At 41.6% G+C, this 16611-nt stretch overlaps 1 protein-coding gene across 1 annotated transcript; it reads left to right on the forward strand.

The window, feature by feature from the left end:
- The first annotated feature begins 1243 nt into the window (after positions 1-1243).
- LOC136418925 (uncharacterized) lies at positions 1244-6625 on the forward strand. The gene is made up of 2 exons (XM_066405134.1): positions 1244-5354; positions 6015-6625. Exons 1-2 carry the CDS (start codon positions 1244-1246, stop codon positions 6623-6625), a joined length of 4722 nt encoding a protein of 1573 aa, XP_066261231.1.
- Positions 6626-16611: the final 9986 nt, after the last annotated feature.

Below are 16611 nucleotides of genomic sequence, written 5' to 3' on the forward strand. Positions count from 1 at the left end.
GTAAGAAATCCGTGTGCTACGCCTATGGACATTACTCGTTTCTCTTGCCACTTTGTCCGTATGACCAGATGTTGATTCGCATTTTGTTTGATCTTAGACTAACTGTGTAATAAAACTCCTCGCCGACCTTTTGTGCGTACTAGAATTTAGACACGTTCTCGATGCTGGTCATAAACGCCCTCCAATAAAACCCAATTATATTGTTAAAGTTAGGCAAGTCACAAGGACAAATCTAGAAGAAGCGCCGATGATGACCTCTTAGTTTCTGGTACGCCTATGTACGGTTACCATTAACTTTAGTATTTAAGATTTTGCAAGAAGAAAAATCGCTCTCTTCTTGTGCGTCTCCGTCGACCCTTAACTCCGTACTTTGCACGTTACTCGTACGCGATTACTTTACACACGGTTCCTATACACGGTTAATTACTACACTAATTAACTTGTCACGAAAAGTTGTTATTTCTTTGCTACATTACTCGAAGTTGTTAGTGAATAATAAACCTTTGTTACCGTTAGAAAAGGGTTTTGTTTTCATTTGCACGAACACGGTGTCTCTGAGACCGCGAACTCAGGGTGGTCCTTCGCAAGCATCCAGTCCATTGCTTACTAGACGTATCAAGAATTAGGCCATGTCTAATCAACATCTTGGTACCACGATCCACGAATAAACAGTTTGGTCCTTCGAGCCGGATCAACATTTTTGGTCCTACGAGCCGGATCAACATTTTTGGTCCTTCGAGCCGGATTAAACATTTTTGGTCCTACGAGCCGGATCAACATTTTTGGTCCTTCGAGCCGGATTATACATTTTTGGTCCTTCGAGCCGGATTAAACATTTTTGGTCCTTCGAACCGGATATCACGGGACTGGATCAGAACCTGTGGAACATAGGACATCGAAAGCGGAATAAGGAGTAGAACGGTGGATCCCAAGGAGAGCAAGAAACAATCCCGGTGAGTCATTTCCTTTTTATCACGATTTTTCCTCTTTGAATTTGCATAACCTCATAATCCCGATTCCCATTTGATACTTTAAATGGTCGTTAGTTGTATGAGATTGATACGACTTATTTACTTTGGTTTATGCTCGATTTATGCACATTAAAGAAGTCGAAACTAGTTAATTTCTCCAGTAGTACTTCTGTTTGAATCGCGTAAATTGATTTATTTTAACGCCACGTTATCAATAGTAGTTAAAAATGACCACTAGAGCTCAAAAAGAAAAAATTTCAAAACGATCCGAAATGGAACTAGGCTCAGCAGAGTCTCTTAGCGAGAACGATGAATTTAGAGAACTTTTGCACGCTCGCAGAATTTTAACTAAACGTTTATCCCGTTTTGAACAGTACCTTCGTGAAAACAGAGATATTCAAGAAACAGTTCAATTAGAAATCCGCCTCAAGAACGTGGAGGAGGACTATAATCAGTTCGATAAAGTACAATCTCGTCTAGAATTTTTAAGCTTAAACGAAGAAGAACAACGGATTGAAATCGAATCAGCCTACTTTAATTTAATTTCAGAATTAAAGCAGTTAATAAATTCAATTAGCAAAAATCAAAATAGTACTAATACTCATTTAGGAAAACAAAATTCACCAAGAGGTCTAGGAAAATTACCGGATTTAGGCTTACGTTCATTTTATGGCAATTATGAAACTTGGTTCAGTTTCAAAAACATATTTGATTCCTTAGTCCATAGCAGAACCGACTTGAGTGAAACAGAAAAATTGTTATATCTAAAATTATGTTGTAAAGGCGATGCGCTAAATCTCATAGACTCTCTCGACATAACTCCCGATAATTATACAATCGCTTTAAATCTGTTACAAAAAAGATATGAGAATAAAAAGGCAGTTATTAACATTCACGCTAAAGGCTTAGTTCTTAATTTACCAAACGCGAATAAAGGATCATCTGTAAATATTAGAAAATTAATAGATGCAGTTCAGCAACATAAATCATCATTAGGAAAATTAAAATTACCCGTGGATCAATGGGATGTTTTGTTGATACCGATAATATTAAACAAACTGGATGATAGTACTAATCAGGAGTGGGAGCGGAAACAATGTAATACTGAATTGCCGACTGTTGATCAATTAATGGAATTTTTAACCGAAAAATGTCGTTCGTTGGAAGCGGTTCGCGGCTTCTCAACCGTACATTCAAATAAACATGATAGGGATAGAATGCAAAACAAAGGCCACGAGAAAAGAAACGAATCACATCAGTTTAAGAATTATTCGTATTCTTTGACCGAAAAAATCAATAAGTGTTACATCTGTACTGAAAATCATTTCATTCATCAATGTCCTCGTTTTATCCAATTATCAGTGTCGGACAAATATAACGAAATTCGAAGACATAAATTGTGTAGCAACTGTTTACGTCCAGGGCATCTGAAACAGGAATGTAGATCAAGAGGATGCAAAAAATGCAACCAAAAACATAATAGCACGTTACATATAGAGAAACGTTCAGGAAGTGAACATGTTCAAAATTCTAGCAACAGCAGCACTAATGAACCTTCCTCATCATTAACTGAACATGAATCATCGATCAGTTCTCCATCTAATCCTTCGGCTCACGATGTATTGAGAAGGTATGGAGAATCCAAACAATCTACAGTTTTAACAATCGGCCAAAGTAACGCGGTCACGTACGATACGGAAAACAATCCTTTGGCATTATCATCGTTAGGTATTGATAAAAATCAAGTACTACTATCTACGGCTACCATTCTCATCTCAGACAGAAAAGGAAATTGGCATAAATGCAATGCCTTACTCGATTGCGGAAGCCAGTCAAATTTAATGACAGAAAACTTCTGCAGAAAGTTAAACTTAAGTCCCCAAACAATTGACCTTTCATTATCAGGTATCAGTCAAATTGTCACAAAGATTAATCAGCGAGTGCACACGAAAATAAAATCCAGGTTCAACCAATATGAATCTAACATAGCATTTTTGGTTTTGCCCATTCTTACCGAAAATCTACCCTCATTTAGATTTCCCAGTTCGGTACTTCAAATTCCAACAAATATCAATCTAGCTGATGAAAAATTTAATGAACCAAAACAAATTGATGTTTTATTAGGGGTAGATATATTTTATAATCTATTAGGTTCGGGTAAACTTAAATTAGGAAAGGGATTGCCAATGTTACAAGAAACCTCTTTAGGCTGGGTAATATCGGGCAATTTAATATGCAGAGAATCTCAAAGTCGGAAAGTAGTGTGCAACCTTGCGACTAGTATTTCAAATAAAACATTAAATGATTCGTTGACGAAATTCTGGCAGATTGAAGAGTTTGAAAATGTTAAATTCCTATCAAAGGAAGAAAATTATTGTGAGGAATATTTTAATCAAACTACAACCCGCGACATGGACAACAGTTTTGTCGTAAGGTATCCGTTCAATAATCAAACAGATTTTAGTCTGGGTGACTCCAAATCGAATGCCCTAAAACGGTTAAAAAATGTAGAGAAAAGGTTAGAAAAGGACAAGGACCTCAAGAAGCAGTACGTAGAATTTATGACGGAATATGAGAACTTAGGCCACATGACGCTTCAAGGACCCATTGAAAAGGACATCTCTATTCCAAACAATTCTTATTTTTTACCCCACAGTGCGGTACTAAAGAATTCTATTACCACGAAGTGTCGCGTCGTTTTTGATGCAAGCTGCAAAACAAGTTTAGGAATTTCCCTGAATGACACGCTTTTGGTAGGACCAGTAGTACAAGATGACTTGTACTCAATTTTGATACGTCTAAGACTTCGCAAAATTGTTTTGAGCGCGGACATCAAAATGATGTACCGATGTATAAAAATTCATGAGGAAGAACGTAACTTCCAAAAGATACTATGGCGAGCAAATCTTAATGATCCGATTAATGTGTATAAACTCAACACGGTAACGTATGGCACATCGAGTGCACCCTTTCAAGCCACACGTTGCTTGATAGAATTGGCCGAGCGCAACAAAGACAGGTATCCACGAACAGCAGAAATAATTAAACGTTCGTTCTACATGGATGACCTGTTGGTTAGCATTGATTCGGAAACAGATGCATTGCAAATTTATAGGGAACTAGACGATATTTTAAGTCAAGCTAATTTTAAATTGAGAAAATGGTCGTCCAACAGTAACATAGTTCTAAACAGTATCCTACAAGCAAACAGTAACGAAAATCACGACAATTTAATTCTACCTCATGAAGATAAACATATAAAAACTCTTGGAATCAGCTGGGATCCTAAACAAAATACTCTGAAGTATTCAGTAAATATTAAATACGAGCCATCCCGTGTTACCAAAAGGACTATTCTTTCGAAAATTTCGCAGATCTTTGACCCGCTTGGGTTGATAGGTCCCGCATTAACTAAGGCCAAGTTAATCATTCAAGCTCTATGGAAATTACATATCGGTTGGGATCAAGTAGTCCCGAATGACCTAAGACAGATTTGGGAGGAATTCTCGAATGAACTGGAGTGCCTCAATGAATACAAGATCGATAGGCTTGTAATTCCAACAAAGACGGCCCATATAAGATTGTACGGATTTTCTGATAGCTCCGAAAAGGCTTACGGAGCCTGTATTTACGTGGCCTCGGAGGATGAGTCAGGTAGTCGCGAATTACGACTGTTGACAGGAAAATCAAGGGTAGCTCCAGCTAAAAAATTGACCTTGCCTCGACTTGAGCTTCTAGCGGCCCACCTTTTAGCCAAACTAATGAATACGGTAAGACAAATTTTAGACATACAAATATCAGACGTACGATACTTCACGGATTCTAGTATTGTTTTGGCATGGTTGAAAATTGATCCTGCTCACCTTAAGACCTTTGTTGCCAATCGAGTGGCAAAAATTAATGAATTGACCAAGATAACGGAGTGGGCTCACGTGCCAAGCAAGGCCAACCCTGCAGATGTAATATCGAGAGGATTGAGCCCAAGGGAATTGCTGGGATGTGATCTTTGGTTTCACGGTCCCGAATTTTTAAAGAAAAACACATCAAGGACGGAAGCGAACTTAGATAGCCATGAGGTTCCCGTCGATGTCTTGCCCGAATTAAAAAATAATCATACCACAGTATATAAAACAACGAGTGTAAATAGCAACAACTACGGACTTAACATTTTTGATAGATTTTCTACCTTCTTCAAACTGCACAGAGTAGTAGGTTACATATGCAGACTTAAAAATCGATGCCGCAAAGTGATGAATAAGTCAACAGCCTTGACAGTTGAAGAATTAAACGAGTCACTGCTTTTATTAGTAAAATTGGTTCAACGGGATAGCTTCGAAAAGGAAATTTCCGACTTATCCAAAAGTAAAAAACTCCCAAGCGAAAGTAAAATTTTGAATCTAAACCCATTTCTCGATTCAGAAGGAATACTTCGAGTCGGGGGACGTTTAATAAATTCACAATTTAATTTTGAACAACAACACCCTATTATATTACCGTATAAACATAAATTCACTGACTTGATAATACAGAATGAGCATATGAAACATCTCCACGCGGGAGTTCAAAACTTGCTTTCGATAATTCGCCTCAGATTTTGGATAATAAACGGAAAAAATGCAGTTAAACGTAACCTTAGTAGATGTATAAGATGTTTTAGAGTAAAACCGAAACCTTCGAAATTTTTAATGGGTTCCCTTCCGACCGCAAGGGTAACGCCTTCACGACCTTTTTCAAATTGCGGAATCGATTATGCAGGGCCTATACTCATAAAGGAGGGTACGCTGCGTAGAGCCAAATCCGTAAAAACTTACATATGCATTTTTGTTTGTTTTGCCACGCGTGCAGTACATATCGAACTGGTTAAAGATCTTTCGACCGATAGCTTTTTGAATGCTTTGGAAAGGTTCTGTTCCAGACGAGGAAAACCAACAAACATACATTCAGACAATGGTTCTAACTTTGTAGGGGCCAATAATTATTTTATCGAACTCTATAACTTAATAAATAATGAATCACACATTAACGCCACAACTACATTTTTAGCCAATCATTTGATAAAGTGGCATTTCATACCCGCGCGTAGTGCCCATATGGGAGGATTGTGGGAGGCGGCGGTGAAATCGACTAAGTTTCATCTTCGCCGCGTCTTAGGTGAATCATCTCTAACATACGAAGAGATGTACACCCTATTAGTAAAAATCGAAGCTTGTCTCAACTCGCGACCACTAATGCCAATCTCAAACGACATAAACGACTATGCACCCTTAACTCCCGCGCATTTCCTTATTGGTGACTCGTTGGCAAGTTTACCACAACCCGACTACCAGAACGCCGTTATCTCTCGCTTATCTCATTACGAACGACTTCAACAACTCCAGCAGCATTTTTGGAATAGTTGGTCCAGAGACTATTTGACAAATTTGCAAACTCGATGTAAATGGAAGAACACTGTAGATAAAACCATAGATATTGGAGCATTAGTTTTACTGGTGGAACACAATACTGCCCCACTGCGCTGGATTTTAGCTCGAGTTGTCGAACTCCACGAAGGAAAGGATCATGTGATACGTGTAGTGTCAGTGCGCTTACCCAGTGGAACTATATCGCGAAGATCATTGTCGAAAATATGCCCATTGCCCATGAATAACAAATAACTCTTTGTAAATAATTTAAAAGGTAACGACCTTTTAACGGGGCCGGCATGTTAGGGCTTGTGTAGGGGACAGAATTCCCGATAATTAATTTAATGTATTAGTTCGATAAGTTGTATTCTTCATAAGCCTAGTATTAAATGTGTGACTAGTATGTAAGAAATCCGTGTGCTACGCCTATGGACATTACTCGTTTCTCTTGCCACTTTGTCCGTATGACCAGATGTTGATTCGCATTTTGTTTGATCTTAGACTAACTGTGTAATAAAACTCCTCGCCGACCTTTTGTGCGTACTAGAATTTAGACACGTTCTCGATGCTGGTCATAAACGCCCTCCAATAAAACCCAATTATATTGTTAAAGTTAGGCAAGTCACAAGGACAAATCTAGAAGAAGCGCCGATGATGACCTCTTAGTTTCTGGTACGCCTATGTACGGTTACCATTAACTTTAGTATTTAAGATTTTGCAAGAAGAAAAATCGCTCTCTTCTTGTGCGTCTCCGTCGACCCTTAACTCCGTACTTTGCACGTTACTCGTACGCGATTACTTTACACACGGTTCCTATACACGGTTAATTACTACACTAATTAACTTGTCACGAAAAGTTGTTATTTCTTTGCTACATTACTCGAAGTTGTTAGTGAATAATAAACCTTTGTTACCGTTAGAAAAGGGTTTTGTTTTCATTTGCACGAACACGGTGTCTCTGAGACCGCGAACTCAGGGTGGTCCTTCGCAAGCATCCAGTCCATTGCTTACTAGACGTATCAAGAATTAGGCCATGTCTAATCAACATCTTGGTACCACGATCCACGAATAAACAGTTTGGTCCTTCGAGCCGGATCAACATTTTTGGTCCTACGAGCCGGATCAACATTTTTGGTCCTTCGAGCCGGATTAAACATTTTTGGTCCTACGAGCCGGATCAACAACACGGCCGAATCGGACCAGAAATTTCCGAGCGCGGAGCGTGCAAACTTTTAATATTTACCCGGCTCATTTGACGTGTGTGATTTTTTTTCTCAGGCATTGATCAAAATAGTCCCACGACTGATCCCACCGTTGGATAGAGCTAGTCTAGAGGAACATTTTGAGTGGTCACACGGCCGAATCGGACCAGAAATTTCCGAGCGCGGAGCGTGCAAACTTTTAATATTTACCCGGTTTATTTGACGTGTGTGATTTTTTTTCTCAGGAATTCATCAAAATAGTCCCACGACTGATGTCACCGTTGGATAGAGCTTGTCTAGAGGAACATTTTGAGTGGTCACACGGCCGAATCGGACCAGAAATTTCCGAGCGCGGAGCGTGCAAACTTTTAATATTTACCCGGTTTATTTGACGTGTGTGAATTTTTTTCTCAGGAATTCATCAAAATAGTCCCACGACTGATGTCACCGTTGGATAGAGCTTGTCGAGAGGAACATTTTGAGTGGTCACACGGCCGAATCGGACCAGAAATTTCCGAGCGCGGAGCGTGCAAACTTTTAATCTTTACCCGGTTTATTTGAAGTGTGTGATTTTTTTTCTCAGGAATTCATCAAAATAGTCCCACGACTGATCCCACCGTTGGATAGAGCTTGTCTAGAGGAACATTTTGAGTGGTCACACGGCCGAATCGGACCAGAAATTTCCGAGCGCGGAGCGTGCAAACTATTGATAATTACCCGGTTTATTTGAAGTGTGTGATTTTTTTTCTCAGGAATTCATCAAAATAGTCCCACGACTGATGTGACCGTTGGATAGAGCTTGTCTAGAGGAACATTTTGAGTGGTCACACGGCCGAATCGGACCAGAAATTTCCGAGCGCGGAGCGTGCAAACTTTTAATATTTACCCGGTTTATTTGACGTGTGTGATTTTTTTTCTCAGGAATTCATCAAAATAGTCCCACGACTGATGTGATCGTTGGATAGAGCTTGTCTAGAGGAACATTTTGAGTGGTCACACGGCCGAATCGGACCAGAAATTTCCGAGCGCGGAGCGTGCAAACTTTTAATATTTACCCGGTTTATTTGACGTGTGTGAATTTTTTTCTCAGGAATTCGTCAAAATAGTCCCACGACTGATGCCACCGTTGGATAGAGCTTGTCTAGAGGAACATTTTGAGTGGTCACACGGCCGAATCGGACCAGAAATTTCCGAGCGCGGAGCGTGCAAACTTTTAATATTTACCCGGTTTATTTGACGTGTGTGAATTTTTTTCTCAGGAATTCGTCAAAATAGTCCCACGACTGATGCCACCGTTGGATAGAGCTTGTCTAGAGGAACATTTTGAGTGGTCACACGGCCGAATCGGACCAGAAATTTCCGAGCGCGGAGCGTGCAAACTTTTAATATTTACCCGGCTCATTTGACGTGTGTGATTTTTTTTCTCAGGCATTGATCAAAATAGTCCCACGACTGATCCCACCGTTGGATAGAGCTAGTCTAGAGGAACATTTTGAGTGGTCACACGGCCGAATCGGACCAGAAATTTCCGAGCGCGGAGCGTGCAAACTTTTAATATTTACCCGGTTCATTTGACGTGTGTGATTTTTTTTCTCAGGAATTCATCAAAATAGTCCCACGACTGATACCACCGTTGCATAGAGCGTGTCTAGAGGAACATTTTGAGTGGTCACACGGCCGAATCGGACCAGAAATTTCCGAGCGCGGAGCGTGCAAACTTTTAATATTTACCCGGTTTATTTGACGTGTGTGATTTTTTTTCTCAGGAATTCATCAAAATAGTCCCACGACTGATCGCACCGTTGGATAGAGCTTGTCTAGAGGAACATTTTGAGTGGTCACACGGCCGAATCGGACCAGAAATTTCCGAGCGCGGAGCGTGCAAACTATTGATAATTACCCGGTTTATTTGAAGTGTGTGATTTTTTTTCTCAGGAATTCATCAAAATAGTCCAACGACTGATCCCACCGTTGGATAGAGCTTGTCTAGAGGAACATTTTGAGTGGTCACACGGCCGAATCGGACCAGAAATTTCCGAGCGCGGAGCGTGCAAACTATTGATAATTACCCGGTTTATTTGAAGTGTGTGATTTTTTTTCTCAGGAATTCATCAAAATAGTCCCACGACTGATGTGACCGTTGGATAGAGTTTGTCTAGAGGAACATTTTGAGTGGTCACACGGCCGAATCGGACCAGAAATTTCCGAGCGCGGAGCGTGCAAACTTTTAATATTTACCCGGTTTATTTGACGTGTGTGAATTTTTTTCTCAGGAATTCATCAAAATAGTCCCACGACTGATGTCACCGTTGGATAGAGCTTGTCGAGAGGAACATTTTGAGTGGTCACACGGCCGAATCGGACCAGAAATTTCCGAGCGCGGAGCGTGCAAACTTTTAATATTTACCCGGTTTATTTGACGTGTGTGATTTTTTTTCTCAGGAATTCATCAAAATAGTCCAACGACTGATCCCACCGTTGGATAGAGCTTGTCTAGAGGAACATTTTGAGTGGTCACACGGCCGAATCGGACCAGAAATTTCCGAGCGCGGAGCGTGCAAACTTTTAATATATACCCGGTTCATTTGACGTGTGTGATTTTTTTTCTCAGGAATTCATCAAAATAGTCCCACGACTAATCCCACCGTTGGATAGAGTTTGTCTAGAGGAACATTTTGAGTGGTCACACGGCCGAATCGGACCAGAAATTTCCGAGCGCGGAGCGTGCAAACTTTTAATATTTACCCGGTTTATTTGACGTGTGTGATTTTTTTTCTCAGGAATTCATCAAAATAGTCCCACGACTGATGGCACCGTTGGATAGAGCTTGTCTAGAGGAACATTTTGAGTGGTCACACGGCCGAATCGGACCAGAAATTTCCGAGCGCGGAGCGTGCAAACTTTTAATCTTTACCCGGTTTATTTGAACTGTGTGATTTTTTTTCTCAGGAATTCATCAAAATAGTCCCACGACTGATCGCACCGTTGGATAGAGCTAGTCTAGAGGAACATTTTGAGTGGTCACACGGCCGAATCGGACCAGAAATTTCCGAGCGCGGAGCGTGCAAACTTTTAATATTTACCCGGCTCATTTGACGTGTGTGATTTTTTTTCTCAGGCATTGATCAAAATAGTCCCACGACTGATCCCACCGTTGGATAGAGCTAGTCTAGAGGAACATTTTGAGTGGTCACACGGCCGAATCGGACCAGAAATTTCCGAGCGCGGAGCGTGCAAACTTTTAATATTTACCCGGTTCATTTGACGTGTGTGATTTTTTTTCTCAGGAATTCATCAAAATAGTCCCACGACTGATACCACCGTTGCATAGAGCGTGTCTAGAGGAACATTTTGAGTGGTCACACGGCCGAATCGGACCAGAAATTTCCGAGCGCGGAGCGTGCAAACTTTTAATATTTACCCGGTTTATTTGACGTGTGTGATTTTTTTTCTCAGGAATTCATCAAAATAGTCCCACGACTGATCGCACCGTTGGATAGAGCTTGTCTAGAGGAACATTTTGAGTGGTCACACGGCCGAATCGGACCAGAAATTTCCGAGCGCGGAGCGTGCAAACTATTGATAATTACCCGGTTTATTTGAAGTGTGTGATTTTTTTTCTCAGGAATTCATCAAAATAGTCCAACGACTGATCCCACCGTTGGATAGAGCTTGTCTAGAGGAACATTTTGAGTGGTCACACGGCCGAATCGGACCAGAAATTTCCGAGCGCGGAGCGTGCAAACTTTTAATATTTACCCGGTTCATTTGACGTGTGTGATTTTTTTTCTCAGGAATTCATCAAAATAGTCCCACGACTGATGCCACCGTTGGATAGAGCTTGTCTAGAGGAACATTTTGAGTGGTCACACGGCCGAATCGGACCAGAAATTTCCGAGCGCGGAGCGTGCAAACTTTTAATATTTACCCGGTTTATTTGACGTGTGTGATTTTTTTTCTCAGGAATTCATCAAAATAGTCCAACGACTGATCCCACCGTTGGATAGAGCTTGTCTAGAGGAACATTTTGAGTGGTCACACGGCCGAATCGGACCAGAAATTTCCGAGCGCGGAGCGTGCAAACTTTTAATATATACCCGGTTCATTTGACGTGTGTGATTTTTTTTCTCAGGAATTCATCAAAATAGTCCCACGACTAATCCCACCGTTGGATAGAGTTTGTCTAGAGGAACATTTTGAGTGGTCACACGGCCGAATCGGACCAGAAATTTCCGAGCGCGGAGCGTGCAAACTTTTAATAATTACCCGGTTTATTTGAAGTGTGTGATTTTTTTTCTCAGGAATTCATCAAAATAGTCCCACGACTGATGTGACCGTTGGATAGAGTTTGTCTAGAGGAACATTTTGAGTGGTCACACGGCCGAATCGGACCAGAAATTTCCGAGCGCGGAGCGTGCAAACTTTTAATATTTACCCGGTTTATTTGACGTGTGTGAATTTTTTTCTCAGGAATTCATCAAAATAGTCCCACGACTGATGTCACCGTTGGATAGAGCTTGTCGAGAGGAACATTTTGAGTGGTCACACGGCCGAATCGGACCAGAAATTTCCGAGCGCGGAGCGTGCAAACTTTTAATATTTACCCGGTTTATTTGACGTGTGTGATTTTTTTTCTCAGGAATTCATCAAAATAGTCCAACGACTGATCCCACCGTTGGATAGAGCTTGTCTAGAGGAACATTTTGAGTGGTCACACGGCCGAATCGGACCAGAAATTTCCGAGCGCGGAGCGTGCAAACTTTTAATATATACCCGGTTCATTTGACGTGTGTGATTTTTTTTCTCAGGAATTCATCAAAATAGTCCCACGACTAATCCCACCGTTGGATAGAGTTTGTCTAGAGGAACATTTTGAGTGGTCACACGGCCGAATCGGACCAGAAATTTCCGAGCGCGGAGCGTGCAAACTTTTAATATTTACCCGGTTTATTTGACGTGTGTGATTTTTTTTCTCAGGAATTCATCAAAATAGTCCCACGACTGATGGCACCGTTGGATAGAGCTTGTCTAGAGGAACATTTTGAGTGGTCACACGGCCGAATCGGACCAGAAATTTCCGAGCGCGGAGCGTGCAAACTTTTAATCTTTACCCGGTTTATTTGAACTGTGTGATTTTTTTTCTCAGGAATTCATCAAAATAGTCCCACGACTGATCGCACCGTTGGATAGAGCTAGTCTAGAGGAACATTTTGAGTGGTCACACGGCCGAATCGGACCAGAAATTTCCGAGCGCGGAGCGTGCAAACTTTTAATATTTACCCGGCTCATTTGACGTGTGTGATTTTTTTTCTCAGGCATTGTTCAAAATAGTCCCACGACTGATGTGACCGTTGGATAGAGCTAGTCTAGAGGAACATTTTGAGTGGTCACACGGCCGAATCGGACCAGAAATTTCCGAGCGCGGAGCGTGCAAACTATTGATAATTTCCCGGTTTATTTGAAGTGTGTGATTTTTTTTCTCAGGAATTCATCAAAATAGTCCCACGACTGATCGCACCGTTGCATAGAGCGTGTCTAGAGGAACATTTTGAGTGGTCATACGGCCGAATCGGACCAGAAATTTCCGAGCGCGGAGCGTGCAAACTTTTAATAATTACCCGGTTTATTTGAAGTGTGTGATTTTTTTTCTTAGGAATTCATCAAAATAGTCCAACGACTGATCCCACCGTTGGATAGAGCTTGTCTAGAGGAACATTTTGAGTGGTCACACGGCCGAATCGGACCAGAAATTTCCGAGCGCGGAGCGTGCAAACTATTGATAATTTCCCGGTTTATTTGAAGTGTGTGATTTTTTTTCTCAGGAATTCATCAAAATAGTCCCACGACTGATACCACCGTTGGATAGAGCTTGTCTAGAGGAACATTTTGAGTGGTCACACGGCCGAATCGGACCAGAAATTTCCGAGCGCGGAGCGTGCAAACTATTGATAATTACCCGGTTTATTTGAAGTGTGTGATTTTTTTTCTCAGGAATTCATCAAAATAGTCCAACGACTGATCCCACCGTTGGATAGAGCTTGTCTAGAGGAACATTTTGAGTGGTCATACGGCCGAATCGGACCAGAAATTTCCGAGCGCGGAGCGTGCAAACTATTGATAATTTCCCGGTTTATTTGAAGTGTGTGATTTTTTTTCTCAGGAATTCATCAAAATAGTCCCACGACTGATACCACCGTTGGATAGAGCTTGTCTAGAGGAACATTTTGAGTGGTCACACGGCCGAATCGGACCAGAAATTTCCGAGCGCGGAGCGTGCAAACTATTGATAATTTCCCGGTTTATTTGAAGTGTGTGATTTTCTTTCTCAGGAATTGATCAAAATAGTCCCACGACTGATCCCACCGTTGGATAGAGCTTGTCTAGAGGAACATTTTGAGTGGTCATACGGCCGAATCGGACCAGAAATTTCCGAGCGCGGAGCGTGCAAACTATTGATAATTTCCCGGTTTATTTGAAGTGTGTGATTTTTTTTCTCAGGAATTCATCAAAATAGTCCCACGACTGATCCCACCGTTGGATAGAGCTTGTCTAGAGGAACATTTTGAGTGGTCACACGGCCGAATCGGACCAGAAATTTCCGAGCGCGGAGCGTGCAAACTTTTAATCTTTACCCGGTTTATTTGAAGTGTGTGATTTTTTTTCTCAGGAATTCATCAAAATAGTCCCACGACTGATCCCACCGTTGGATAGAGCTTGTCTAGAGGAACATTTTGAGTGGTCACACGGCCGAATCGGACCAGAAATTTCCGAGCGCGGAGCGTGCAAACTATTGATAATTACCCGGTTTATTTGAAGTGTGTGATTTTTTTTCTCAGGAATTCATCAAAATAGTCCCACGACTGATGTGACCGTTGGATATAGCTTGTCTAGAGGAACATTTTGAGTGGTCACACGGCCGAATCGGACCAGAAATTTCCGAGCGCGGAGCGTGCAAACTTTTAATAATTACCCGGTTTATTTGAAGTGTGTGATTTTTTTTCTCAGGAATTCATCAAAATAGTCCAACGACTGATCCCACCGTTGGATAAAGCTTGTCTAGAGGAACATTTTGAGTGGTCACACGGCCGAATCGGACCAGAAATTTCCGAGCGCGGAGCGTGCAAACTATTGATAATTTCCCGGTTTATTTGAAGTGTGTGATTTTCTTTCTCAGGAATTGATCAAAATAGTCCCACGACTGATCCCACCGTTGGATAGAGCTTGTCTAGAGGAACATTTTGAGTGGTCACACGGCCGAATCGGACCAGAAATTTCCGAGCGCGGAGCGTGCAAACTATTGATAATTTCCCGGTTTATTTGAAGTGTGTGATTTTTTTTCTCAGGAATTCATCAAAATAGTCCCACGACTGATCCCACCGTTGGATAGAGCTTGTCTAGAGGAACATTTTGAGTGGTCACACGGCCGAATCGGACCAGAAATTTCCGAGCGCGGAGCGTGCAAACTATTGATAATTTCCCGGTTTATTTGAAGTGTGTGATTTTTTTTCTCAGGAATTCATCAAAATAGTCCCACGACTGATCCCACCGTTGGATAGAGCTTGTCTAGAGGAACATTTTGAGTGGTCACACGGCCGAATCGGACCAGAAATTTCCGAGCGCGGAGCGTGCAAACTTTTAATATTTACCCGGCTCATTTGACGTGTGTGATTTTTTTTCTCAGGAATTCATCAAAATAGTCCCACGACTGATACCACCGTTGGATAGAGCTTGTCTAGAGGAACATTTTGAGTGGTCACACGGCCGAATCGGACCAGAAATTTCCGAGCGCGGAGCGTGCAAACTATTGATAATTACCCGGTTTATTTGAAGTGTGTGATTTTTTTTCTCAGGAATTGATCAAAATAGTCCCACGACTGATACCACCGTTGGATAGAGCTTGTCTAGAGGAACATTTTGAGTGGTCACACGGCCGAATCGGACCAGAAATTTCCGAGCGCGGAGCGTGCAAACTATTGATAATTTCCCGGTTTATTTGAAGTGTGTGATTTTTTTTCTCAGGAATTGATCAAAATAGTCCCACGACTGATCCCACCGTTGGATAGAGCTTGTCTAGAGGAACATTTTGAGTGGTCACACGGCCGAATCGGACCAGAAATTTCCGAGCGCGGAGCGTGCAAACTATTGATAATTACCCGGTTTATTTGAAGTGTGTGATTTTTTTTCTCAGGAATTCATCAAAATAGTCCCACGACTGATGTGACCGTTGGATAGAGCTTGTCTAGAGGAACATTTTGAGTGGTCACACGGCCGAATCGGACCAGAAATTTCCGAGCGCGGAGCGTGCAAACTTTTAATCTTTACCCGGTTTATTTGAAGTGTGTGATTTTTTTTCTCAGGAATTCATCAAAATAGTCCCACGACTGATCGCACCGTTGCATAGAGCGTGTCTACAGGAACATTTTGAGTGGTCATACGGCCGAATCGGACCAGAAATTTCCGAGCGCGGAGCGTGCAAACTATTGATAATTTCCCGGTTTATTTGAAGTGTGTGATTTTTTTTCTCAGGAATTCATCAAAATAGTCCCACGACTGATGTGACCGTTGGATAGAGCTTGTCTAGAGGAACATTTTGAGTGGTCACACGGCCGAATCGGACCAGAAATTTCCGAGCGCGGAGCGTGCAAACTATTGATAATTTCCCGGTTTATTTGACGTGTGTGAATTTTTTTCTCAGGAATTCATCAAAATAGTCCAACGACTGATCCCACCGTTGGATAGAGCTTGTCTAGAGGAACATTTTGAGTGGTCACACGGCCGAATCGGACCAGAAATTTCCGAGCGCGGAGCGTGCAAACTATTGATAATTACCCGGTTTATTTGAAGTGTGTGATTTTTTTTCTCAGGAATTCATCAAAATAGTCCCACGACTGATGTGACCGTTGGATAGAGCTTGTCTAGAGGAACATTTTGAGTGGTCACACGGCCGAATCGGACCAGAAATTTCCGAGCGCGGAGCGTGCAAACTATTGATAATTTCCCGGTTTATTTGAAGTGTGTGATTTTCTTTCTCAGGAA

Source organism: Euwallacea similis, unplaced genomic scaffold (assembly GCF_039881205.1).
Source record: "Euwallacea similis isolate ESF13 unplaced genomic scaffold, ESF131.1 scaffold_46, whole genome shotgun sequence".
NCBI lineage: Eukaryota > Metazoa > Arthropoda > Insecta > Coleoptera > Curculionidae > Euwallacea > Euwallacea similis.

Coding starts and splice junctions, on each gene's coding strand:
- LOC136418925 (XM_066405134.1), top strand. CDS start 1,244: ATGGAACTAGGCTCAGCAGAGTCTCTTAGCGAGAACGATGAATTTAGA. Junction 5,355..6,014: donor TAAAAAACTCCCAAGCGAAA/GTAAAATTTTGA, acceptor CTACATTTTTAG/CCAATCATTTGATAAAGTGG.